Raw genomic sequence first — 27,630 nt, forward strand, 5'->3', positions numbered from 1 at the left:
GTAAGTGGTTGATGATGTATTTAAGTCATTCACTCATGCATTTTCACAATTCGTATGAAGACAGATTTGTTCAAGTAACAGATAATTAATATACTAAGCTAAACCCCCCAAAACAGTTCACCAGCTTCAGGAGGAAGAACCATATATTACTTTCTATTACTTCTTTTGGCAAATCAGTAGTGCAACTGATAGTATCAGGACACTTAGTATGAGCCAAAAATTCCATGGTATCATACACCATGCTTCAATATGACAAAGATACACGCTTCATAAGAACATAATCAGTAGATTATGAACTGATTATTTCAGGTTCTTTAGCTAGTGCTTAGTTAAAATTACTTTTTTTTATTTACTTTTTTTTAAAAAAAAAAGTAAATAAAAATTACTTTTTTTAAAAAGTAATTTTAACAAGATTACGATTACTGATGTATTTAGCAACACTAAAACCAGCAATGTTTAAAATGAAATAATAGAACATAAAACATTGTCAACCATATAAAAGAACGCTGCACATACTTCAATACATGGGCAATATTGTTACTACAATTAACTTTCCTTTTCAGACTTTCAATATAAAGGAAGTCAAAAATTATATATTCCAATATTCAATTTCTTTCAAAATTAAGAACCTTTGAAACAACAGTTACCAACATAATGTTGAAAAAAATATAAAATTTATGTGCAATTTGAGAGCCTGATTATTTAACACCTAGGCATGTGCTTTACTGACATGCAGTGAGACCGTGGATGTGAATGAATGAATGCACAACCAGGCATTAAAACATTCCAGTTAAACATGATTCCAGTATATTAAAACAAACAGTTAGGAATGCCATGACTAACCAAGGAAAAACATGTAACAAACTGCTGCACTAGTTTTGCATAGCTAGATTTCTTTCACAAAGCTTGCAAAGGAATATTCTTAGACCCATGTGATAGAGACTATTTGATTTTCCTTCTAATATTTGATTCTAATCAAGAACACTGGAAAACAGGTCTCAGAGATATCAAGGCAGTGAATTTCCTCTTCTTTTAGCAATGAAATAATCACTTATAAATTTCATACCTTTTTTTTTTTTTTTTCAATAAAATGGAAATGTGTTGCATACTGACCTGGACAGATAAGCACGGTATAAAAAACACAAAACTCTCAGATGCTATCACAGGTTACTACTGTTTAATTTAGACCTAAACCTTTCACTACTAATTATGAATAATTTTAAATAGCATGGATCCAGCTCTTCTTACAGATTAAATACGGCAACTAGAAGAGCTATTTGGATACTACTGATCATCTTTAGACAGGTTTCTACGCAGAAAGAGTGAAACCTGGAACGTTTACATGTTCTTCACGTGAAACAAGTACACCTGTAGTATCCAAGCAAGTAGAAGTTGTTTTCTGAGGGATTTTGTCTGTTTTCCTCTTCTCTTCCTCCTCTCATTTTATATATTTTGGAGCAGGAAGTTTCACTCTGCATCTCTGCAACCCAATCATGTGGTACTGGAAAGTAGTGACTACTGATCCCAGAAAATAAATACACATAGTCTTACTACATTTTTCACTTAGTATCTCAGTCATAAGTCAGCAGTGGGTGAGGTCCTTTTTCAAGATCTGGTGTTATTTTTCTGGTATTCAGTTACCACTGAGGCATAATGCTATCTAGCCTACTGACAGCCCCAAAATTCTTACAATACAAAATTTTTAACCTTTTAAAACTACGTCTGCAAACAGAATTCTCAAAAAGCTATCTTACTTTAAGAAGCCACTTCTCTTGTGGTGAGCAACAAGATGAAAAATTCTGAAAACATTACTTTACAAAAGGACTTTCTACACTCAGTCTGACAACCTGGAGTGCAAAATTTCCACATACAGAGCAGACAACATGGCACCAAATACGGACAAGGACTTAAAAAAAAGCTGTGAATTCATCATCTCGTAGTAGTGAACTAACAGTCTGGATGTGGAGGAAAGAGAAAGGCATTTCCACTCTGTCCTGTCTGTGCTTTTAGTCTCCATTCACACCTACTTAAAGAGACCTGATTTAACAGTCCTCCTGTTTTGTGATACTAGAGTCATTCAAGTAGACTCCAAAACAACAGCAGTGGTTAAAGGAAAACCAAAACACCCTTTAAAGACCAATCATAATTTTTCGCAAATTCTCTTGCAAGGAAGAGTAAATTGCACTCTAAAAAAAGGAGCAATATTAAAAACAAATACATATCAACTTCATCAACAACACTTCTGCCTTTAGGACTCTGTCATAGATCTTCCATGGGTTAAATTCCCTGTCAGGAGTAGTTCTATCCTAATGTTGACAAAAAAGATATATATATCTTCTATATTTACATATTATACATATTTACATTTTTTAATACTACAGTTGCAGAGGAAAAAAAACTGGGTACAGAATTATCATTCGTTTTTACATGTCCCAATTGTACTTTTTCCCTTTGAAAAATTTACAAGTCCTCTTCAAGTCATTTGAAAGCTAGATACAGTCCACATTCCGCAGGCCACCATCTGTAGTCAAAGCACCAAATCTAAAAGAGAAAACAGTGTATTCTTAGGCGATGGAATTAAACATAGAATCAATTAATCTTTTTTCATTATAATTTATTTATGGAAGTTTTCCTTTCCCTAGCTACATACTGACACACACATTTGTATCTAACTTCTGTAGGTGACAACAAGGTACTTGGAGCATAGCATCTTTTCTTGTATGAGACTGGGCATGAGGAACAAAACCAAACCAATTTGTCTTGAAGCTCAGCTCAGCTCTATCAGCAATTTACGTTGAAGCTTTTAGGAGATTGTTGTTTTTATTATATATTATCATCATCATCAGGACGTTATATTTTATCATCATTAAGAAAAAAAGCAAAAGTATTCCATATGTAATAATGAAAACTGTTTCTCCCCATTTTATTTAAGCAATCCGAAAACTGTAAAATCATTCAACGATATTGGCATAATTTCAGTTAAAAATATCTAAAAGTGAAGAGTTAAAAGAGCCCACTGGATTGCTGCAAAAATATTGTGTTGAAATTCAGAATTAACCTCTCTGTGCAACAGATATTTCTATTAGTGGTATTTTGTTCAATACCTAAGCAGTATTGAATACCTGAACAAACATGTCATGACTGTTGTGCCAGAATAATTCTTCAGTAATGTTTCAGGGTTTTAAATTAAGCTTTCATGCTTACACCTCAGATCGATAGTTCAAAATATATACAGTTAAAGAGATTATACAATTGTCCCTTAGTTTGCATTCTGAATCTACAAAATGTACCAAATTAAGTTTGCTCCTACTATCAGCCCAAAAAGGGAAAATAATTGCTTGCCTTTCCAAAATGTGGTTGTTCTCAGCCAGTTCTTTAACAACCCCTTCCATTTCCTCCTTTAGTTTCTTCATCCTGTAGTAATAAGAAGCAAAAGAAAGGTTACAATTTTTACAGAGGCAGTTATCTACTACAACCACTCACCACCACACAGCTTTCAGCTACCTGCTACTGCCTACCAAATGAGAGACAGGTATCAGGTTGGTTATTTACTAAAAGTGAGGGATATTTATTAGTGTTATCCTTTACTCACAAATCTGTAAGACTGCTTTAGCAATATTAAGTTGTTTTTTGTTTGTTTGGTTGGTTGTTTTTTTTTTCCTGCAATAAATATAAAATTTTCAGTCTTAACAACAATCACTAAGTCAACTGCAAACATTGTTTTCAATCCATCTGTGTAACTGGTATGGAATATTACATATACCCAGCTAATAAATTCTCACCCAAGAGTCATTTCCACTAATGTGTTTGAACTTGGGTAAACTGTATTCATTGTGTGTTTCATCCCACTGGAAGCTGCAAACATTTTCTGAGGCAGAGCATCTTGTAACTGCAATAGACAGAAAGGAAGTACAAATTAAAATACAAGCTGTGATACATATCTCAATGTCCAACCTAAAATCCTTCTTTAAATTCTCTGTTGCTATGATGCCTCATAAAATCATTACAACAATAAGGCATGAGATCATCAGGGCAATTTCTTTATAGATATAACCTGTAGTTCCCTGATTTTTCCGTCTTCTTAAGTGCCTTATATTTTTCTAACAAACTCTCAAAAGGAAGAATTATCTATTTGTTATGTTTGTAGATATCCTAAGGCAACAGGATTCTAATGAATAACTGACTTCTATCATGCTACTAAAATACAAACAAATAACAAGTAATACTCTGCTCTTCACTGTTCCTTGTTTGTTTGTTTTTTTAATCTCTTGGGTGTTTTTCTTTCATATTTTCTTCCTTTATAAAGAACAATAATTTTATTGAATGAAAATGCACTTCTAGATTACTTTTTGCCTTGGGGACAGTGCATTGACTATGATCCTTATATGTCTCATTAACTGGATTACACCCAAAAGAGTTACAGCTATTCTCATTCTCTCAATTTTGAGGTAGTTCTGGTAAGTTTGTATCCTGCAAGAGTCCTGTTCAAATTTTAACAAAATGTTTTCTTGCAAGCCACCAGCAGCATTACATTAGCATGTATCCTTGAGCATGTACCCCCTAGTCTTGAATATGGGAGAAGTGTCTGATACTTCATAAGAGTATTAACATAATCCTCTAAGCATTTAGATACTACTGGGACAGCAGTTACACAGAACACCTCCCAGCAAACTCACATCTGTTTGCATAGATGTTTTTTGGACTGCTAGTGATATCGAAAATAAAATAAAAAACAAGTCAGGATTCGTAAACCAGGCTGTCCTCTATGCAACTCCTGTATCATCAGTGAAACTACTATAGGCCACTATATCCACACAGCCCTATATTTTAATATGACTGCATTAACCTAAGCATGACTCACTATAAACAGTAGTATTAACATTAAAAAAATATAGTCTTTTATTTTTGCCAACACTTTAAACAATTTAGAAGAATTCTACCTCATTTATATAATCCTGGTATTTGGATACCTCTTCTTCAATATCAAAGCACTGGTTGGTGAGAGCCAATAACTGCTTCCTTACGTGAAGCATTTTCCTAAAAGAAAAAAAAAGAAAAAGTTTTCTTTCAAGACCCTTTAACAATCTTGTAAAAATGTGGTGCAGTGAACTCTTCTGAATATTAAAGAAATCAATAAACTTGCCTTGTCCAGTCCTCAGACTTGTCCAGAAATACTTCATACTTGCTGACACATTCTTCTTTGAACAGAGCTATGGCTTTTGTAGCATGCAAGTACAGCTTCTGCCTGAAACACAGAAACAAACAAAACAGTGTTATACTCCTTTCGCAACCCTTTCCTCCAACTCACTTCCTGAAACTTGGAGAAAAGGCATTTGGACTTAAAATCTCTTCAGCCAATTTTATGTGTGCAGTTGTAATGGATGAGAATTCAACACACTGCATGAGCGGATAGGTTATGTTTCAAAAATATTCCCTTGCAGGGAGAAAAAAAAAATAACTGAATGAAATAAGTTGCAATTATTAGTGTATGAATAATTGGCCAGATGTATTTTCCCTGTCAGCATTTATCCAAGCACGTGTATTTAAGGGAAAAGGATTCTAAATGGAAAGGGAAAAACTCATTATTTCTAATTTATCTTTGGTAGATATTTGGAACCTCCAGCATATATAAATAATCCTTTGTGATGAATAATATCCATGCAACACAAAAATTGGATTTTTGTGTCAGCTTAAATTTATGACAAGAGGAAAAAAAAAAGGCAGATACAGAGATAAGGATGGGAAAACAAAACAAAGTCCAATTCTTGTTAGCATTGCAGACAGCAGCCCCGGTAGAGCTGCCATACCATACTATGCATTGCACCAGGAAGCAAAACTAAGGGAATCTAGGACACTGAGGGCTGCAGCCTAACAACTGCTTCTGGTATATCATTAACTTTTGCATGATAGCCTTTGGTTAATCAAATGCTGATTGGAATGTAGTTGGTTTGTCGTCAGGCATGCATACCTGTCATTCAGCCACAAAACAGTATGAATTTAATGCTGCTCCCTTATCTCTCTAGTAGTAACTATTACAAAGGCCAATCACTGTTGCTAAAGGCACAAAGTTCTTCAGTTTCGTTTCTCAGATCAGTGAAACTCAAGCTATTGCACTGCAGAAGAGCAGTGTAATACTTAAGGCAAACCACTCCCATTTCTCTCTGGGAGGCATCGAATAAAAAAGGACGTAGTTAGGATCTGAAATACACCTGTACAATCTTGAGGAAACACTTGCGGTAGAAAATATATAGTATTCAAGACCATTAAAATGAAGCCTATTTATTTGAAGTTATTCACATATTAACGCAAGGACACCATTTGAGTAGTAGTAGGAAAAAAAAATATTTTGTCTGCTAAAGGGAGTGCAGCTTTAAAATATGCTGTGGATTCAGTCTCAATGTTTACCTGTTTTCTGGGGATATTCTTTAGAACGTAGGACTTGAAATTATTGCTCACAGTATCTCCTACGTTAAGTTCTGGCTGTTGCAGAGCAATGATGTGTCCAAGCCACTTTCAGTGTATCAAGATCTATCTCATAACTAGTTAGGTTTCTCGTCCCTGCTGGCCTTTAGAATCATAGAATATCCTGAGTTGGAAGGGACCCATAAGGACCATCGAGTTGAAAATTTTACATTAAAGCAATCTCCCCTCCCCAGTTGGCTGTTACACCATTTATCTCTCATTATGGTAAAATTGTGATCAAGAGAATAGCCGTCAGAGCCACCTTCATGTTGGTTCTCCATTTGTAACTGTTAGTGAACCACAATAGTGCTAGTAACAACAAGAATTCTTAGGAAGTTCCAGAAGCAGTGTCTACGTTCATACACCAGTAAGCAAAGACAGGGGAACCACTAGGGAACCACTCAACTGACCAGCCTCTAGGAAAGTAACTTAGTTACTTGAACTCAAGCATCTAGCATCATGTGAGATGCACAAGGGTATCCTGTGCTGCTTCCAGCTGTTCATCCAGAAAGGTGCAGGTCTCCCATTAGTCGCATCCCACCTCCCAGTCTCAGACCACATCTCAGGTACCTAAGGGTGACTCAGATAGTATTAGGCACCTGTGTAGGAGTACCTGAGTGGATCCTGAGACAAGTGCTGCAGGATGAGCAGAGCAGCTGTTTAGAGTTGCTCAGGAGTTAAGTCTGTAGAGTCAGAGGAGCCTCATGGGTGTCTAGACAATTATGCCCAGATTAGGAGCAGGTATTTCACATCTACCTTTAAAAGGTGTATCTGTGAAGGAACTCCAGCAACAGAAAACACCTCATTATAAAATGCTGGCACCCTATGTATTTATGATATTTAAAGGACATTAAAACAAAAAAAAAAAAAAAACAACAAACAAAAATACTCCTAAAAAAACTCCTAAAGAGGTTATAAGTTACAGCAATAATCAACAGAAGAGGTTATTGCCAAGAGTGCCTGTAGGACATGAAACCAACCACCGTATTTCCCAAACGTAACTTCAAAACTTACTTGTCAAACTTGTGAATTTGTTCTTCATTATACGGAAGCCCTAGGATAAGAGCAGATGACAGCCATTACCAATTGAATTCTGTTAGTTGTATTTATGTAAAACCCCACTTAGTTTACCCATTTTTTGTATGTTCTTCTAAGTTGGCAGGAAAAAGTAGCATTTTTTTTTCTGCCAGTATTGCAATTCAGATTTGTGAGATTAATAGTTTCATTCACACGGGCTTTAAGACAGTAGCTAACTGGGAAAGGCCTACAGACATATTCACTGACGCTGACCAACTGCTCATTGCTATCACAAATATCCTAACAAAACAATAGAACCGCCCTTTACACTAGAGTTTATGTTAAAAGTGAATCAAATAAGTTACTTACTTCGTTCTGCTTTGTCTTTTTTGAACTGATAATAAATATCCGTGATGGAACATAGCAGTGCCTGCAGCCTTTCTGGACTAGAGCAACAAAAGGAATAAAATTAGGAATTCTACACACAAACTTAAGCAGCTATTAATGAGCTTTTATGAACTACAACTAATACATATTAAAACAGTTAATACAATTACCCACTTTCTGTCTCTTGGATGCATGCCTTCTTGATTTGCCCAGGTATCAGCCAGTAAACCACCAGGAGAAAGCTTGTTTTTGATATCTTGAAGACTAGTTTCTATTGTGCCCTGAGAGCCGGAGAGCTACATAAGAGAAAGAAAATTCAATCTTACTACTGGGTAAAGTGAAAAATTAATTCAGGCTGAAAACAGACCGAGCACATTAATACCACAGACCCATGTGTTTAACTGACCTTCATTAAAGAAATATGCCCAATCATCTGCTGAAGCTTAGCTAAAAGCAGATAAAATACAGTATTATTCAAGAAAGAATTTCGCTGAAGCTGGTGTTTCTATTTGTTAATATTTTTCTTTCAGAGTCCTCAACAACAAGATTTTACCTTTCATATATTCCCAATTTACTTCTACTCTCATTCTTTTAGTTTGTTACAAGTTCACATAATGACTAACTATTCATTAAATTCATACATTTCTTTCTCTGCAAGTCATACAACCTCCAAAATAAAAATGCAGTAATCACCTTTTCCTTTCTAATTTACGCATCTTCCCAGGATACCAGTCTGAGAAGTTATTTTCCATCTGTCTGGAAACTTGATACAAATTTCAAAGCAGATCACTCTGAAGCATGCTTGTCTATGTATCATTTTTATAAAGCCAACCAAGGAGCTTAAAATTCTTTAAGGAAAGGGAAAAAAATTCTCCAAGTAAAATACATCTTGTGGTTTTAATTTTTCACTTGATTATTTAAGTAAATGGAACTGTATTTTCAGGGATGACCAATTATTTTCACTGCACTGGACCAGTAACAGGATTTGGTGTCTTTGCAGAAAGAAAACCACATCTAGATACAGGCATTTGAACTGCCTTTGACAGTCCAGAAATGACTTTGAAAATTTAGAGTTGTTATTCATAGAAAACCCTGTATTGCTGTTTCTTTGTTTGTTTGGTTTGTTTTTTCATTCTTTCTCTAGGAACACCATTTTGAGAATGACATGGGTTTTGTAAAATACTTACACGCAACAGTTTTGTGTTTATCTCTGAAATTTCATCCACTTCTGATGATTCCAAGTTGATCTGCATCAAATTCTCATATCTGAACGCAAAGCACATTTATTAAAAAAAATAAATAAAAGAGTAACGAATGCACTCCAAATATTCCTTGAATCTAAAGATGAACAATAACTACCATTTCTTCTATATGAAATACATTATCTGCCAAGCAACCACGAAAGACAGACAACTCTAAGTGGCCATTAGTGATGAAAATAATAATAATAAAAAAATCTTCCTTGAATGTTTTCCTACATTTGAACTGTTAAAAAGAACTCTGAAAGTTCCATTTCTAACTTTTTTTTTTTTAAATTCTACTCTCGTGACTTGTATTCGACAGATAGTAAAAAATTGTTTCCTCTCATCAATTCATTTTTAATAGGTTACCGAACTAATGACTCTTCAAGTAATCAATGACACAACAAACCACTGCAACAAGATGTTTTTTTCTGCAGAAATTCACTAGAAAGGCTGAGTTACCAAAAACTTAAAGGCTGGGCTAGTAGCACTGTCTGTTCATACTGACACTTTCCGTAAGACTATAGTTCAAGTGCCAAATAAACCATCCAGGAGGGTATTTTTCCTGCTGAGTCTGAGACACATTTTATTTTTAAAAATACCATGAAAAACCAGCCCAGCTACTTTCAAACAATACATACTTCACTCAAGGCAAATATGCTGGTTGCCTTGTCAAATAAAAGCTCTGCATTGTCCTGCTTTACAGCAGAGCCTTGAAAAAGGAGGACAAACAAGAGGACGTGTCCTTCGCAAACTCCGTGAAAGTCTAGTAAACTGAAACTCCTGCCTCTTCCTAGGAGGCTGAAAAACTACATGCAAACACATAGAAAATTTCTGTTCATCTAAGAACTACTACAATTTTTGTTCAAACAGCTGCTCTGAGACAGCCAGAATAGACAGAAGGTACTAGTCACAAAATAGACCCTACAGTGACTTCTGAGCAGTGTAAGTAGCATACATCTGCAGGACCTGGCAGAACACAGGAAGATATCTGGGCCAAACGGTCCCGTTACCTAGTGTGAACTGGCTTGAAGGAAAGTTTGGAGTACAGCCCTGATGATCTGCAGTTAGGCTACCCAGCTACATCAGGAATCAGTTTTGCTAGTTGCTGCTTTTTTGTTTGTTTGTTTGTTCTAAAGCAAGTACCTTAAAGCCCAGATGGGTCACTTTTTACATATTTGGCATGTGCACATCACATCTGACAAGTCCTTTCGTATCCACAATTGCTACCTGCAAACTGGTGGTATACATACATGGCTGCTGGAGTTACTCTAAAAGCCCAATGGCTCTACATGTGTGCATTAACCACCATATGTGAGCATATTACTAAAGCTGATTAAGTGAAGTCACTGCTGTCAGTAAAGCCATACTAATTCACATTTAATTTTTAAAGGCAAAAATTCTGTAAATAAACATAGGCTAAAATACCACTGCCATTAAAGACAACAACGAAAATAAATGCATTAGGTGTAGTGCTTCTACTCACATTTTCTCAGCTTTTTCAATGTTTCTGCTGCAGAAGTCCAGCCTGATGACGACCTCAGTCTTTTTATGAACCAATTCATTGTAATCATCCTTAATTATTTCACTAAAAAATAGTGAAGCATTAGTCTAACATTCAACTGCCACCTTACCAGCAATCAGTAATACAATAATACATCTACAGTAGTAACTGCTAGTAAAAATTGTTTTCCTGTAGAGATGTGTTACTATAATCCTCATTAAAAAAAAAAATAAAACTATCCTGTGCAAGCTGCTCAATTCTATCTGCATGTTACCAGAGGTTATACTTTGACTATCCACAGGAGAAAGTGAAACTGCAAATGCCTAAAACTTATTGACAGAAAAAAGAATCTTTGTTTCCTTAATGGTGAAAAGATGGAAAAATCAGGAAGTCTATTCATATTCAGGCAGTAAAAGAAACCTCCTTCCCAGGATCACGAAATTATACATTGATAGCCAAGGTATATCTCAATACAAATAATTTTTAAAAAATCACATTCACTGCAATTCAATCAACCACTTACATTAGCCATCGTATGCCTTTTCGCATCAGCTCCTGGTAAAGCAGCAAAGAACTGGCAACTCTACAGGCGTAACATACGATACCTGTTACTGACTGGGTAAAAAACAAAATAAAACAAAACAACACATTAGTACTGAACTGTCAATTCTTTTAACAACTGTTTCAGGTCAATTAATGATAACAAAGCAACTCCGATTAATAAAACAAAGAGCAACATGAAGATGGTAGTACAAAATGCATAACTTTGCCCAAACTTTAGTCGGGAAATAACCAAACATTAATTACGGAGGTACAGCTAAACACGGTAGTGAGTTTTTCCAATTATGCTGAAGTATCTGTTAGGGATGAAAATAAGTCTTTTATAAGCAAAAATCACACCACTTACTCTCAGCATTTACTTTAACTTCTGGGAAGTCACAAGTATGTTTCCTCAGTAGCTTACGAATTAAACACATACATTAAAAGAAACTAGTAAAAATGATACATTTGACAATTCTAGGGCTAGGCACTCTTCTTTCACCTGATTTCCCCTTACAAGTTTGCTGTATCACTTGGAATTCTGAACAAAGCTTCACAAACAATAATTTAAATATTTTAAATAGTATCAACTGCTTACTTTCGGTTTATTAATCTGGAAGACATTTGATTTCCAAAGAAACATATGCTTTTAGGACTACCTTGCCTGAACACAAAGCTCCTCAGCAGACAACGTTTTATAGAAACAGCATAAACAGCTGTCACAAAGTCAAAGCATGTCAATGCACCCACCATCGGTAATTTTAGAGTAACGACAAGAAAAAAGTGAAACATCCACTACTTGTCTTCCACAGAGATCCTGTAAACTTGCAAGAAAGGCAACAGAAATTCCACTCTTGCAGATGTTATGAACCTTCTAGCTTTGGAGCCTTCAGGAGTGCCTTTTTGCAGTAGCAAAGAACTTGGATTTCAGAAGGCTGTTTTTTTTTTGGTTTTAAATACAAACATGTTTTGTATACAAACTCAGGCTTTAATAAAGTACAGTTTTGGAGCCCTTGTTAGCAAATACACTTCTGTTGGTCAGAATTCCTACCAGCATATTAAAATAGCTTTATTAACATTATTCATCTGAGAATTAAGTAGCTCTCATCTCAGTATCATTATCTGAGACAGCTATATAAATTAAAATCACAATTACTCACTTTAGCCATACTGGCATCCCCATCCAAGTCATAACGTTGATGTACTTTAGGAAGTAAAACTGAAACATAAAACAAACATCTGTATTTTCCTGTGCTTCATAAGAGACTTCAAAAGTCTTAACAAAATGAGAGATACACTAATACACGTTGAAGAAATATTTATTACTAGAATTCAAAACCACAACTGAGTCAGAAGCTAGGAACGTAAGAAGTGCCCCATTTTGTTTTGTTACATGGAACACCTCTAAACTAAAAGGCATTACTGGAGAAGGCTCCAGGGAGGCCTCATTGCAGCTTTTCAATACTTAAAGGGGGCTTCTAAAAAAGATGGAGAAAAACTTCATGCTCAGTCACATAATGATAGGACAAGAGGAGAAGGTTTTAAACTAAAAGAGGGGAGATTTAGATAAGATGTTAGGAGGAAACACTTTACTGTGAGGGTGGTGAGGCCCTGGCACAGGCTCCCCAGAGAAGCTGTGGGTGCCCCATCCCTGGAGGTGCTCAAGGCCAGGCTGGATGGGGCTTTGGGAACCTGGGGCTTTTGGGAACCAGGTGGCATCCTTGCCTATGGCAGGGGGGTTGGAATTAGATGATCTTTAAGGTCCCTTCCAACCCAAGCCATTCTATCATGTATCACCCAGCTCAGTATGTCGTCTCCCACAGCTAACAACAGCAAAAGTTTACAGAAAAAAAAGAACAGGACAAAATCTAACTTACTCTCAGATTCTCCCAGCTCCAAACAATTTGTGTTTCAAGGACTTCCTGAGATCTGATGAAATTTGAGTTTAACGAAGCCCCTGTTGCACTGCTTTTCTTCCATTAATTTAACAGAAGCCTTCCTGAACCCATTAAAAGCTTTAGCACTCAAATCTTACAGAAAAAAAAATGCAGCCTAAGTATGTTTTGTGTGATGCAAGTATCTCTCGCACAGGTTCAAAGCAGTAAATGTGACAACTGGATTTGGTATTTTGTGGTTGTTCTATTAGAAGAGAAAGCAAAGTAATCCTTATGCAGCTTCTACATGCCTATGGATATAGCACAGCCCTCTTCTTCTGTTCCCCCCCCACTTCTTTCTCAGCTGAAAATTCATCCATTCTACCAATTCTTAAGCCATCCCTGTTGCTCTTCTCAGATGTTTTAGTGCTTCTGTACCATCTTGGAAAGAGGAGGGAAAAGGGCCTGGAACTGTTCAGAAACTCAAAGGTCAAAGTAAAGGCAAAGTAAGTGGATGCAGGGAGACTAACATTTTTTTTTTTAGCCCTGTTGAACATTCCTAATATTCCACTGGCTGTTTTGACTGCTACTAAGCACCGAGTGGATGTTTGCCCAGAATCATCTATTAAAACTCCATGATATTTTTCCTGAATGGCAAGGCAGAATAGCAGGAAAGCTGAGTCCTTCCGTAAGTTCAGGCTGCTTCCCCTCCCCACACCGGACACTGTTTTCATGTGCATCTACGTGGATTTTCATCTAATCTGCTTAGCCTGTTAATGTTGTGTGGTTCTCACACGTACCTTCATAACCAGCCTTTACCTTAAACACCTTCATGTGGTATTTTCAGCAAAATATACTTCATTTTCCAGATTACTTGTGAACATGCTGCACAGTGCAGATTTAACACAGATCACCACTCATGATCTCTCTCCTGCCAAAAGCCAGCCATTTATTTCTGTTCTTCAACCCTGTGTTTGTCCCTGTGGGAGACCCGTCCCTCTCATCTCATTGCTGCTCAGATTCATCCGGAGCCTTATGGGTGGGACTTCACTGAACAGCTTTTGAAATCTAAGGTAGCCTCCATCAGCTGAATGAATCTCCTTTGTTCTCACACTTACGGACTCCTCTGGAGAGCTCTGACAATAAAAAGGCCCTGGTGATCTGTCTACAGACGGCACACCTACCCACACTCTTCGGCACCTCTGCATGAGCACCAGCTGGCTCTGGCACTCACTGTGAGACACACTGACAAAAGCCAACGCTGATCGCTCAACTGGAGGCTTGTCCTCCAGCTCGTCTCATAAAAAAAGGGCTCTGGCACAGGGCCCTCTGCAAGTCTCTCAGTGATAAATGCAAAAACTGAATTTTGTTTTCTTCTGCTATGACATTACCTTATCTTCTAAGCAAAGCTAAGGCGTTTAGATCTCCTCTGCTAACAGAAAAACCAACCGCATTCATGAGGAATAAAACAAACAGAGCAAAGCCTGAATTTCCACTTAGTGAGAAATAACAAAAGAACCAGCTTTGAATAACATTCTATAACATTCTCCTCAACGTTTTAAAAGTGTGTGCTTCCAAAAAGCTTCAGAACCCCCGATGCAGCACCACAGCTACAAATGCCTGGGTTCACAGCACTAGGTACACTGTAGCTACTGTTACAGTAAAAATATGCTGAGTATCAGCATATTTTAAATCTGACTGCTTACTTAGAAATTCAGATATTCACAGAGAAGCTTTTGAAAGACTTTCAGTCATCCAGACATAAGATGTTAAGCAAACAAGCAACACCATTTAACAAGGATAGCTATGAGAAAGGAGAAATGACTGCTGCATACCTTCTTCGTAGATTAACCCGACGATGTTCACAGGCTCCCTGCTCACTACGAAGATAGGATTCTCCTCTGTAGTTCTGGGGAAGTGCTGTGCCAATCTGCCAGGCTCCAGTATTAAACGCCGACCTTCATAGATCAGTTCTTGATTCTGTGATGGTATTTTTGTCTGTTTGTAGACCAGCTCATGAAATATAGCAGCTCTACAACACAAACAATATATACAGTACTAGTTAGAGTCACTACAAGAGTTCAACAACTCAGATTTTGTATTACTTATAATAAAATCCCTTTTTCCTTATTTTAAATTAAGAACACTTTTTATACATACAGCATCTGTCTTAGAACACCAAAAAGCAGCGCTGCCTAAGGCTCCAGCTTGTTCTGGTATAGAAAGAAATGCTGTTCCTTGGAAAATACCAAACTTCCCTCTCTACCTCTGATTTTCCACCAAAGCACTTTTTGTGAGTGTCTGTGTAAACAAACTTGCTTTGCCCTGCAGTCTGAAGGTCAGTAGAAACAGGCAACATCAGATGAGAGGAAGGAAGTGTACTTCACCTTTCCCAGGCATTCCCATTTCTTAAAAAGAGGTATATGGTCTCTCCGAGAGAAAAGCCTGATGTTTTACATGTCAAAAAGCATAGACCCTAAACCCAGCCTTGAAGCTAACAGATGGCCAGATTCACCTCCAAAACAGCAGTGAGCAGAACAACCAAGGATACTTAGGTATTTTATTTCAAGCTATCAATGAATATGAGACGTTGTCTGAAGTTAGGAATTCTTACAACACAAACCAACAGAAAGGACCAGTTTGCCTCCTGTGCAGCACTACCACACTGCTACCTCTGAATACGACAGCCAGCACTCAAATAATCATAAAAATAAATAATAAAGGAAAAAACAAAGTATAAATAGTAATTAGAGCTACAAGCAGGATTTTTCTGCAAAACTGGTACTCCAGCAATACAAACAACAGAACAAAAAAGAAAAACTGGTAAAGGCCAGAACTGTATTTGCACATTTGATGAAGTAACTGTATTTTTTCTCATATTAGAGGATAGTATGTGCTTTGCATTATCTGTAGTAAGGCAGAGAAAATGCATTTGTTTTTCTATCAAACTACAAATCAGATTTTACAGCTTTTAACATCAGGGCTTGATGACCATGAAGTGAACGCCATATAACTCAGGATCCTAAATTGTATCAATTACAACGTCAGAAGCCCTGTGAGAGCTTTATGTCAGACACAGATGACACACATGTTTTATATTCTTGATGACAAGGTAAGTACAGTGGGAGTTGAATGCATTCTCTGAAAAACTATTTTGTAAATAGCAGGTACTAAAAACATAGCATAAACGCACCTGGGCTGATCTGGTAACCATTACAAACACAAAAGCACTGTAACAAACATGTTAAGGATTAAGTCTATGTTCTGCCACTGATTAAGCCCAAACATGCTGATTTGACCTTCAACAATTTTATTTTTATTAGATATATTCATCAACATACTTCAGTGCCCTGTGAATTCAGAGAGAAATTACAAGTTTACACTTCCAGATAAACTGGCAAGGAAACGCTACCAAGTATGTAATGCTGGTGGTCTCAGGTCACGATACTGTTTGCCAGAGCAAGAGCAAAGAAATGAAAACAAATGAAAATAAAGTGAGCAACACTTACGTATTGTAGCTGTGAATATAAACTTTGTGCAAGGTCATCAGCTGGAGCGAAAAGATGTGGATTATTATTCGGTGCAGGATGTCACTTGTCTCTGCGAAGAACTGGTCAAATCCCCAGCATTTTTCCTGGTCTGCTTCCAGAATATTTGCAAGGACAGGTGTGAGCAGTACTTGCAGACCCCTAGAGAACCAGGAAGACGTAAACCAGCTTGGGTCTACTTGGATCTTTTCACAGTTTTACTTATCTCAAGAATACAAGTCTGTGCATTATGCCTTGATGAATATTCCAGCACTATTCTTTTCCTTTGCAAAATAACAGAATGTTCAGTGATAATGTCCATTGTTTTTCATTAATTATAACACACACTTGATCTCTTTCCTTTTGAGCCTTGACTATTAAATATTTTTCCTTGATATCTCATAAACTTCACAGACACTGAAAAGAAATGACAACTTAAGAAGTCTGCATCAGAGAACTAAGGTCATGTTCTACCACTGCTGGGCAACAGTCTTTTATCCAGCTCTCACTTAACACCTAACGCACTTCCTCACTTTGGAGGAGATTTCAGCCATTTACAGTCTGCTGTCAGAGATGCTTGTGTGTTGCTTTTAGTAAGCATCAGCTCAGTTAGCAAAGACATTATGGGAACTGTCAAGCTCACAAGAACTCATCTTGATTGAGATGGGTCTAAAGCGGTATTTGATACATGCAGCTCAACTGCTGCAAAGGAAAACATGCAACAATTGCCTTACAGCTATCACTATTCTAGGAAAAAGCCAGCCGAAGTGTCTTGTATTTCTACTTTGAAAACCTGACTTGTGAGGAATGTTGTGGATCCTACTTCTGTGTTATCACAGACAACTTCTTGGAAGTTTTAAAAACATGTGTGTGCCCAATCTGACCTCAGTGGGTAAAACTGGAAACAGTTTGGAGAAAGCTTCAGTGATGATCCCACTGGAGGTCAGTGGATGCTAAGCTCATAACTCACCTCAGTGAGTTATTACTTGCAACAATAAATGCTGTTTAAATGTTATTTGAAAATATTACTCTAAACAGATACCTAGTAAAAAAATCTGCTTCCCAGATTATTTAAAATACATGAATTATACGGAATAAGCAGAAGGAAGCAACTACGCAATACCATGAAAAACATAAATTGCATGTTTTGGATGCTATAAATAAATTTATTTTTACAAACTAATAAGCTGATAAAAAGCAGACTTCCATTATACAATCCTCATGGGTCAACATATTTGGCTTTCACAAAATTGGTTTTTAAAGCGTGTTCACAGAATAATTTCATTCTCATTTCACCAAGAAAGAGAAAAATAGCTTTGTAAGTGTTCAGCAAGGTACTCAGGAACACCTGTAGTTGTGCATTATGAAGAAGACTCAGAAATGTTCAGGCTGGATGTTGAAAAAAGGCTCTTCACTGAAAGGAGAACAGGCTCCCTGGAGGGAAGTGGCCACAGAACCAAGACACAGTTCAAGAAGTGTTTGGACAACACTCTCAGACATAGGGTTTGATTTTTGTGTGGTCCTGTGTGGAGCCAGGAGTTGGACTCAATGATCCTTGTGAGTCCCTTCCAACTCAGGACATTCTATGAGTCTCTGAAATAAATAGGCTATAGGAGGTGTTTTTAAGATCATACTGTGGTCAGATCTTTCACATTATGTTTGCTAGGGAAATTTGTTAAAAAGCAAAACATCCTGAAAATGTTGAGGGGTAATTACACCGCACTGAACACTTCAGTCTCCCCTTTCAATATATCAGCAGTAATTATTCTTTCTGTCTAAATCAGTCTTGCATGGCTCTTCCTAATGAGTATTACAAAATACGAAGCAAAACCAAAAATAAATGGTAAAAACCAGAAGATACTAAAAGAAGATGTTGCATCTGCCGATGCAAATTGTTTTCTGGGAAAAATATAAAATTCTGAACTGTCTTTCCTTATCATTTCTTACTGCTTAATCTTTAATTCACATTCTTGCAAGAAAGGGAAGGAGTGGTGCATCAATTCAAGATTCATTAAATCTTCATGCTCCTTTCTGAGAGTGGAAGAAAACAGTAATAATTTTTGTTCCACTCATACCACTTCTGATTCACTGATGCTCATTTGTAATAGTAGTTATACTAGTTAGCTATAAACTAGCAATACTTTAGTTAGAAATACTTAAACTATTCAGACAGATGGGAAGAAAAAACACATCAGCAACTCAACAATCAGACCTCCATTCCAGAGGCCCAATCCTGAGAGATAATTGCAAAAGCACCATCAAGCAACATTGAAACATTTTGTGAGAAGCTAAAACTTACTTTGAAAGGCTACAAGAAACAGGCATCTCCCAGCTCCACTCAATTGGTCCATTTTCTGCTTTCTGTATTCCAGAAATAGCACCAGAAGGCTTCCCGGTGATTATTTTATACCTGTGACACATTATAAAAATAATACAGACTTAACTGCAACCTCTAACAGACAGGTCTAGTAAACTAATCCTCAAAATAGAATCAGTAATATAAATTCTGAAGCCAGAGAGAACATTAGGCCATCCTGTTGTTTAGAGGTGGTGGAATAATTAGGGAGCTTCCCTTATAAGCTGACACAGAGTGGTACTAAAATAATAAATAATGAAGTAGAAATACTCTGGACTATGTTGGAGAAGCAATTTTGTCTACGTTAGAGAAAATTTAAGAAGAGATCTCTAGCATTACTGTGAGAAGCTGAAGTTTGTTCACAAGTATTAATTAATCAAAATCAGGTTGCCAAGGAACTTTAACTTGGGGATTTACTTGACTAACTTCTAGTACTTTCCATGGCAAGAGATAACATTTAGCTACCACAAAGTCACTTGGGGATGAAGGAACAGGAGGTGGGTTTTGCGAAATTACAACTTGGAAACATCCAGCAATTCAGATACAATTTAGCACTGTCCAACTTTGTACCTAGCAGGCTAGTACTTCTCAAACTTCTCAGGAAATGAATCAGGAGCAATTGTCTTTGAAATGTAAAAGTTCAGCTGTGATTTCTCTTCCCAGAGGACGAGGTACATACAAAACATACTCCTGTTCCTTGCTTCTCTCTCAGGCAGACAAGCATCAAGCAGACAAGAATGCCTGTGGGAGAATCAAAGCATGGGCAGTTCCTTAAGCTAAGGAAACTGGATTCAGCCTCGAGAAGGAACAGACAAAGGAGTTACTGGCACATCAGTGTCCCCAAGTACCATCTTGCTTTAGTTTTTAAATGCAATACACAGAAGAACAACAAAATAGAACTAGACTAAGATGAAAAAGGGATCAATTCCAACCAGCACATCACAGACAGAACTTCTGTTTCACATTTAGGAGTTACCTGATGTTGCTAGCTACAGTACCTGATTGTGTGAAATAAGCAAAGCCATGTCTCTGCTACTAAAAAAATAAATGTCAGTCTCAGGGGTAGCACATGCACTTCAAGACTGTCTGCAGAGACAATCATTTAAAGGATAAGAAAAATTTGCAGCGCTGAAGAACACAGTTCAGAATCCAACAACATCATCTGAGTATCCAAATTACATATACTGCACTGCAACAGGCAATGGTGAAGGAAATGTGTGGAAAAACATCAGTATTTGGGGGAAAATCTGACACTTCTTTCAGGTCTGAAGGTCCCACACAGTAAAATCCTTGTTAAAATAGAATTTTAAAGAATGTTATGCCTTAAATATATTTCATTATCTTACTGTTTAAAATATGTATATAGGACTTCTGGGAAAAAAAGAAAATATTTAATGGACCGACTTTAAATTTATGAACAGATAAAATTCTCCTTCTAAATTACCTACATCACTTCCTTGTTTCTACGAGGTCCTTCAAAAGGTCGGAAAGGCAAACTCCCTGTTGCAGCATGGTAAAAAGTCACCCCTATACTCCACAAATCAACTGTGGCTCCGTACTTTTTCTGATGCTCCTTCCTCAAAACTGCTCGCTCATACATATCTGGATGCTGATGTAGAAAAAAAAAAAAAAAAAAAAAAAGATAAAATAGATAAAAAGAACTTAGAACTGTTTTATGGACGACATAAAGAACAAAACCACAATTTATCATTTCAGAGCAGTTTTTTTCCCATAAAAAAATGAAATTAGATTATATTATGAAATTGTTTAAGTTATTCCTACAAATTACAACAAAAGTGCTCCTAGGTCTACGATAGCTTCTTTTAATAAAGTTTTGTGAAAAATAGGCCACTAGGATAAAATAGCACAAAAGAAAAGAATAAAGCCAGTACTCCTCCAGGTGACTGTGAAACAACAAACTAAATTGGAAAAGGGTCCATAGCAGAGGAGCATCAGTTATGGTATTACTTGTGGGAAAACATTTTTAGGCAATGGCAGGAAGACAATAACATCTAAGGTGCTTGTACTGATGCTTCTCTGCCTGCCTCCCTCTGGCTAACAATGATATCAAGCGAGTCTTAACTACATTTAACATCATCCACTTATTCAATACAAGCTGAAAAATATCTAAAGGAATAAAGACATTCACAACTAGAATACTGGTGTTGTTCCTTTCACTCTAGGAAACTACAGAAATTAGACCTGGATATTATTTCAAGGCTACTGTGCTCAGATCAGCAGAACTGACGTGACCCAAGGTGAAAAAGGTGGAAAGTTATAAAAACAAGTACAACACAAGGATTTCATTATTAATTTCCAGCAGTCTCAACTTCACCTATTCAACTCTCATCACAAAGGGTGCCAGGCTTTAAGTATTTTTTCAACAGAAAGTAAAATCATACGGGCTTACTAAATACTCTTCTGTGCCATAGAGAGAAACAAACTGTTCATCATCTTCGAGTTCTCTCGCAGCACCGAAGTCTGTCAGCTTGTAAACAGACTGACCATCTTCACCTATGACACGCATTATATTGCCCGGCTTGATGTCACGGTGCACTATTCCGTTTTCCCGGAGATGATTCATCCCAGCCACTGCAATAAAAAATAAGGCAGAGTTTACATATGCAACTTGACACTCACTGCACAAGCACTGACCCATTATTAAGAATACATTTGTGTCCACTTTCTCATTGGGAAATGGGAATGAGCAGAGACATCCAATTAACAGAAAGACGAGGTAACGTTCTGCGCATTTTTTTCCTTTTCTTCTTTTAAACAGCTAACTTACACTATTTCTTGCTCTCAAAAACATCTTTCCCATAAAGTACTGGTGGATATTTTTCTAACAAAAGGCTGGTACAGGTAAAACTCATAATTTTTCTAATTTACTCTTCTGAGATTAATTATCACTATAAATCAGTCAAATGCATGATAAATAATCTTAAACAAACAATCAAGATTTATGGCAATGATTCAGACAAAAATATTCAAAGCTTTACATCTTAATTCAGCTATCTACACCAATATAGACACGAATAAAAGATACAACTCCACATAGCTATCTTAACTTGTTGATTTGACAGATTCAAACTCCTTGTCTCCTGCTATTTCAAGATAAACAGAACAAGTATGAGTTTCAGCCAACAAAAAGAGCAAAGTCTACATACCTACATCTCTCAAAACAATTAAGAACTCAGACTCTGGTAAACCGAAGGCGTTGGATGGCTCCTCTAAAACTGTATATAAACTCCCACATGGACAGAATTCCATCACTAGTACTTTGTGCCTACTTGTTGTCTGAAAAACAATTCCAAAAGATAAGTCTGCGATTACTGTGAAAACAATGTCAGAAATTACATATAGCACAGCAGCTTACTTAAAATAAATAAATAAATAAATAAATAAAAACAATCAGTAGCTAGACCACAAATACCATTCTGGTGATCTTCAAAACAAGCACAGATCAATTTTTGCATTATTTCACTTATTTTAACTTGGAGATGAAGAAAGCCTCAAGTTCTAGGCCCTTGCAAGGTAGTCAGCAGTATCAATAGGTGGGCAAACAAGAAACTACAGCACAGGAGAGCAGAAAGAGCACTTCTTTCTTCATTAGCTGTCTCAGCATCTGGGTCATTTCAATTGATCAGTCTCAAGCTTCAGCACTGTAATTCGTGTTTACTAAAATTCTACAGGTACTATGTCATTATTTTAGTCGGTTACAAAGCAAAAGCAAAAAAAAGTCATAATTACTGAAACACCTCCAATTTTCAAGTGTTTGCTGTAAATTAACTGTATTCACCTTGCTTGATGCTTCTGTATCATATGAATATGTAATACATACTGATACTTAAGATAACTTAAAAATCCTATTTCAAAATAAAGCTTAGGACAATAGCTTTTTGAGATGGCTTTGAAGAATCATAACCTGTGCCTAAACACCGAAACCAAGCAAATTCTTTCAACAACAATAACAAAAAGGAAGCAAAAAAGGGGTGGCTGGGTCCACATAAGTTACCATTCTTAAAAATGTAATTTTATCCTTTATAATTGAAGTAAAGCAATCTCAGATTATAACTACAACAATTTATTACCTCTTCTTCAATAGCAAACAATTTGACTATGTTTTTATGATTCAGTTTCTTCAATACTTCAAACTCCCGCATCTGAACATCCACAGGACGAAGGAAACTTATACTGTTAAATACTTTGACAGCATATAAATCCCCAGTTTTCTGTTAAAAAAAAAATACAAATTGTTAATAAAACAGAAGCCTAAGATTGTAAACGTGCACATACCCATTATCCAAGCATTCTGAGATCTTTTGTTGTCTGTATGCGCATACACAGATTAGAAAAACTTCAAAATAGTATTTTGTGTCATGGTGAAAATTAAGATTCTCCTAAACATATATATTATGTATGTATTGGTTTAGCTTAACATTGGCTGAATAATTGCTCAATGTTGCTTCACACAGATGTGGAATGTAGAAAACTTGTAGATTACACATAACTTCATATTGATTTGACACTGTGTTGTTACTATAAGGGAACATTACTTCCACAGCTAGGGTGTTCTTCATTCTGTGAGACAAACCATGGGACTCATTGGAATGGAATGACTAGGCAGATAAGGTCATTTTAGCTCCTTGGGTTACAGCATACACAGATCCGTGCTGTTTTATAGCGATTATCCAAAGCATGTCATCCAAAACGATAGTGTTCAACATATGTATGAAGCATTGACTTAAAGGCAAAGATTCCAGCAACTTCTTCAGATATGATAATATGTTAAGAATATTTCACTTAGAGTACAAGATTATAAAAATCACAACAAACAGGTTTTAGAAGAACAGGGGACAGCTATGAAAATAACGTTTCACAAGGACATACATCATGCAATAACAGACATTTTTATTTAAATTCTTAAGCAAGGAGTATTTTTTTCACATAACTGAAGAGTGAAAAAATGAAGAATCAACTTTAAACATTAGTATTTTACAAAGACAAATAATATCATAAAGAAACCCTCACAGGTAACTGTATAGAACTCTAATTCTGTGGATGAACAGATAAAAAAAATAAAATTCCTTATAAATAGTTACAAAAATGCATTTGCTAAATCTTGAACAGTTGATCATCAATTCCATGACATTACTCACATACAAAAAAGTTTTCAGTTTTATATTTTACTTGGGTTAGTAAATCCTCACAAACCTTATGTCGCCCCCGGAAAACATTTGCAGTAGCTCCTTGTCCTAGAATGTCAGACAACAGCCAGAGGTAATTTGAAGTGCTCTGCATCTTTGCTCTCAATTAGACAGCTTTGGTTTCGACCTTAAAAACAAAAGGTAGAATATACCAAAATGTATTTTACTAAGATGCACAATGGAAACTTTTCAATTAAAAAAGGCATAAAAAAGAGACAATTCCAAACACATACAGAAATAATTAAAAAGAGCCAGGCAGAGGAATAAGAGGAGAAACAGAGAAACAAAACCAAGCTGAACAGTACCAGAAATCAAAACCAATGCCTTTGACACAACACTCCTCTGCATCTGAGATCCTTATTACCCAAACTTTGTTTGGAAAATCATCTGCAACAGTGAAATCCATATAAACATTGCTCTATTGTACATAAGTCTTTAACACAGTAACAGAAACTATAGAAAAGAGTCAAAACCACACGCACAGGCCCAGCAGGACAAGCAACCGAGTCCATTATTCACTTTGCAATGCCAAAGAACACACAAGAGAGGACAGCTGATAAATGGATATTTCAGATCAACTGTTTCAGGAGAAAAAGTTGGGGCCTCACACTTTAGTACAGCTGTAAAGAAACTGGGCTAAGGACCTACAAAGAGCTGTTCTGAGCTAGGTAACAGCCACGAATAACACAAGCGTTTTCAGCTACTTGTTAGAACCAGTGATTTCCTCTGGAAGAAATTAAAGGACATTTCTCTCAGTTGTCTACAGGAAAGCTGGGGAGAGACTCTTTGTCAGGGAGTGCAGAGACAGGGCAAGGAGGGGACGGCTTCAAACTAAGAGGGTCAGTTTAGATTGGATATTTGGAAGGAATTCTTTACTGTGAGGGTGGTGAGGCCCTGGCACAGGCTGCCCAGAGCAGCTGTGGGTGCCCCATCCCTGGAGGTGCTCAAGGCCAGGCTGGATGGGGCTTTGGGCAACCTGGGCTGGTGGGAGGTGTCCCTGCCCATGGCAGGGGGTTGGAGCTGGGTGGGCTTTAAGGTCCCTGCCAACCCAAACCATTCTGTGATTCTACAGTTCCCTCACTTTTAAAATTTCACATTCGGTATGTCACATCAATTTTAGAGACAGCCCAGCTTACCCACCCTTCCTCGAGGATAAACTGTCAAACAATTATTCACAGATTCAAAAGAAAGAAGAAAAAAAAATGTTTGATTAAATAAAAGCTATAAGAAAAAAACAGACCTGCCAGCCTCCGCAAAAACAGCAGGAGCTGCAGTTGAATACCTCTACCTTCCTGGTTTAACCAAAGCACTAATTTTGCCATCAGATCTAGCAAAAGGACCTGAGATAAAGATGTACCTTCCCAGATCTAAAGAACCTTAAGGGCGTGACACGGACCCGGGCAGGGGCAGGTCCTCCAGCAGCTGTCTTCCCTCAGTGCCGGGCAGACAGCTCTGCATCCACCTGTCCTAGTGGCAAGGACTGAAACACAGTTAGCAGGAACAGCTCGCTGAGATGTAAAGCAAGTAACTGGAAAAGCCTTTGCTGCACCTCCTGGGAGAAGAGAGAGGGGCTGGCTGGGTGGTGGCACGGCGCGCAGGGGGCTGGGTGCCAGCCGCTGCCGTGGGTAGAGACAGCAGCGCTCCCACGGCTTCAAACACATTTCTCTGCACCGAGTGCCTGCTGATTTCCTGCTTTCCTTTAGCTACTGGCTCACACAAGATGTAGGGCTTCTTGTAAGGCCGTACCCAAAACATCCGGGTGTTCACAGAGCACACAGAACACGACAGTGAAATGCAAAGGCTTGCCAGTACTCCAAAATAAATTTGGAGTCATTCAGCAACAGCATTTTTAACATCTAGACAAAGTTCTTTGTGCGCGGAGAAGCAAAGAAAGGTTTCATCTCAAATCTTAATGAGAAGCTCTCAAATCTGAACCAAAAAAAAAAAAAAAAGGCAAATGGAAATTGTCAGTCAACTCTGCTAAGACAACTGGCAGTGGTGGAGTACCAAGTTCTCCCTGCTGGCAGTTACTGTAGATGGCAGAGAGCTATCTGTGATGCAGAGACAGAAGGAAGGGGTCTGCAACAAAATAATACATCTCACTCTGTAGATCATTTTTAAAACCTCTGGAACTCTTACAAAAATAATCACAATTAAATCAAGCCCACTGTAAATACACGTCATCATCTATTTCAAACCAACATTCACAACCCTGTACTGAGGCTCAAACATAACGAATCCTTTCCAAGCAAACCAAAAGCGTGCAGATGGATCAAACAAGCACAGCTTCTTCACTGATGTCTACTCACATACTAAATATTTTAGCAGCCTGCTAGAGCCTGGATCATCACGCTGCCCAAAGTGACAGAGATGAGGCAGCTTATGTATGAGATCAGCTCTCTGCCATTACGTCCTTAGTTTCTAATAAAATTTGCATCAAAGTCTTTGGGTAAAAACACCACAGAAGGCCAAGTCTGCAATAGATAAGCTTGAATTTAATTCAGAAGTAAGTGTGAAATGGGCTTTCAAGGTCTGTTTTTTGTTTTTAATTTGCAAAACTAAAGATCTAACCACGCCGGTATTAACCCCAGGTATGTACCAAAACAGTCAGCGTTGCATTATTGGGCTTTTTTTTTGTCCAAAGAAGTATTTTTATAGTAAAAACAAAGCTGGTGCTGTCTCAGCACAGCCTTCAGTCCAAAGGCACAGCGGCTCAAGAAGCTCTGACTTTAATCAAGTTGTAATAACAGTGGTTTAATAACTTACACAACCGCTAGAACTCCTTTGATCTAATACTTTTGCTTTCTTTGACTGACGCAGAGTCTCTCAACACCCAGCACTCGTTAAGTTTCCTTGTCACCCTTTCCATTACCTTCCTACACCAATTCCCTCAGCCCCCGTCCCGTTTCCAGCCCGGACGCCCCACTCTTTGCTCCTTAGGGCCATAAACCCTTATCTGCGGGGCGTCCCAGTTCCTCCCGTCCCAGCTCTCCTCCCCAGCGCTGCTCTGTGCTCCTCACCACCACCTCAAGCACTTCTCGGTGCCTTCACCCTTCCCTTTCTGCCTACCCCTCCCTTCTCAGCGGCCTGCAGCGGAAAGCCCCCGGCACCCCCAGTCTCGGGGGTTTCCAGCCCGGCGCCGTGGGCACGGCAGCGGCTGCACGGGACCCTTTTATTTTTATTTTTTATGTGTTTTTTCCCCCTTTAGGCCGCAGGCCCGGCCCCGCTCCCCGCGCTCGCCCCGCCGCCGCCCGGGGCAAGCGGCTCCCAGCGCGCCGCCGCCGCCCCCCCGGGCTCGGCCCGGCCCGGCCCGGCCCTGCCCGGCCCCCCCGAGCCCTGCCCGGCCCCGGCCGCACGCACCGAGCCGCCGCTCCCCCGCCTGCCCAGCGCCGCGGCCCCTTCCCTTCCGCCTTCCTCCGCCGTGCCGGGAGGCGGAGCGGGCCTGCGTGACAGCAGCGCCGCCTCGGGACCCGGCCCCTTCCCTTCCCTTCCCTTCCCTTCCCTTCCCTTCCCTT

At 38.0% G+C, this 27,630-nt stretch overlaps 1 protein-coding gene across 3 annotated transcripts; it reads right to left on the bottom strand.

Annotated features, from left to right (window-relative positions):
• Window positions 1-27,630, bottom strand: TBK1 (TANK binding kinase 1). 3 transcript variants are annotated; one of them, XM_068669305.1, is made up of 21 exons: window positions 27,476-27,630; window positions 24,123-24,242; window positions 23,000-23,140; window positions 22,076-22,205; window positions 21,319-21,500; window positions 20,357-20,517; window positions 18,852-18,962; window positions 16,535-16,714; window positions 14,861-15,057; window positions 12,312-12,370; window positions 11,135-11,226; window positions 10,594-10,695; window positions 9,054-9,132; window positions 8,041-8,162; window positions 7,849-7,925; window positions 7,477-7,516; window positions 5,144-5,245; window positions 4,941-5,037; window positions 3,783-3,889; window positions 3,343-3,414; window positions 1-2,541 (listed from the first exon to the last, which is right to left on the bottom strand). In XM_068669305.1, the coding sequence occupies exons 2-21, from the start codon at window positions 24,207-24,209 to the stop codon at window positions 2,490-2,492; spliced, it is 2,190 nt and encodes a 729-aa protein (XP_068525406.1). In that variant the 5' UTR covers window positions 24,210-24,242; window positions 27,476-27,630; the 3' UTR covers window positions 1-2,489. The 3 variants fall into 3 exon arrangements, with proteins under 3 accessions (XP_068525406.1, XP_068525407.1, XP_068525408.1); XM_068669306.1 differs by lacking the exon at window positions 27,476-27,630 and adding an exon at window positions 25,473-25,611; XM_068669307.1 differs by lacking the exon at window positions 27,476-27,630 and adding an exon at window positions 25,512-25,533.

This window comes from Anas acuta, chromosome 1 (assembly GCF_963932015.1).
Source record: "Anas acuta chromosome 1, bAnaAcu1.1, whole genome shotgun sequence".
NCBI classification, from domain to species: Eukaryota; Metazoa; Chordata; class Aves; order Anseriformes; family Anatidae; genus Anas; species Anas acuta.

Coding starts and splice junctions, on each gene's coding strand:
- TBK1 (XM_068669305.1), bottom strand. CDS start 24,209: ATGCAGAGCACTTCAAATTACCTCTGGCTGTTGTCTGACATTCTAGGA. Junction 21,501..22,075: donor AATTGTTTTGAGAGATGTAG/GTATGTAGACTT, acceptor TTTTTATTGCAG/TGGCTGGGATGAATCATCTC. Junction 7,926..8,040: donor ATGCATCCAAGAGACAGAAA/GTGGGTAATTGT, acceptor TTGTTGCTCTAG/TCCAGAAAGGCTGCAGGCAC.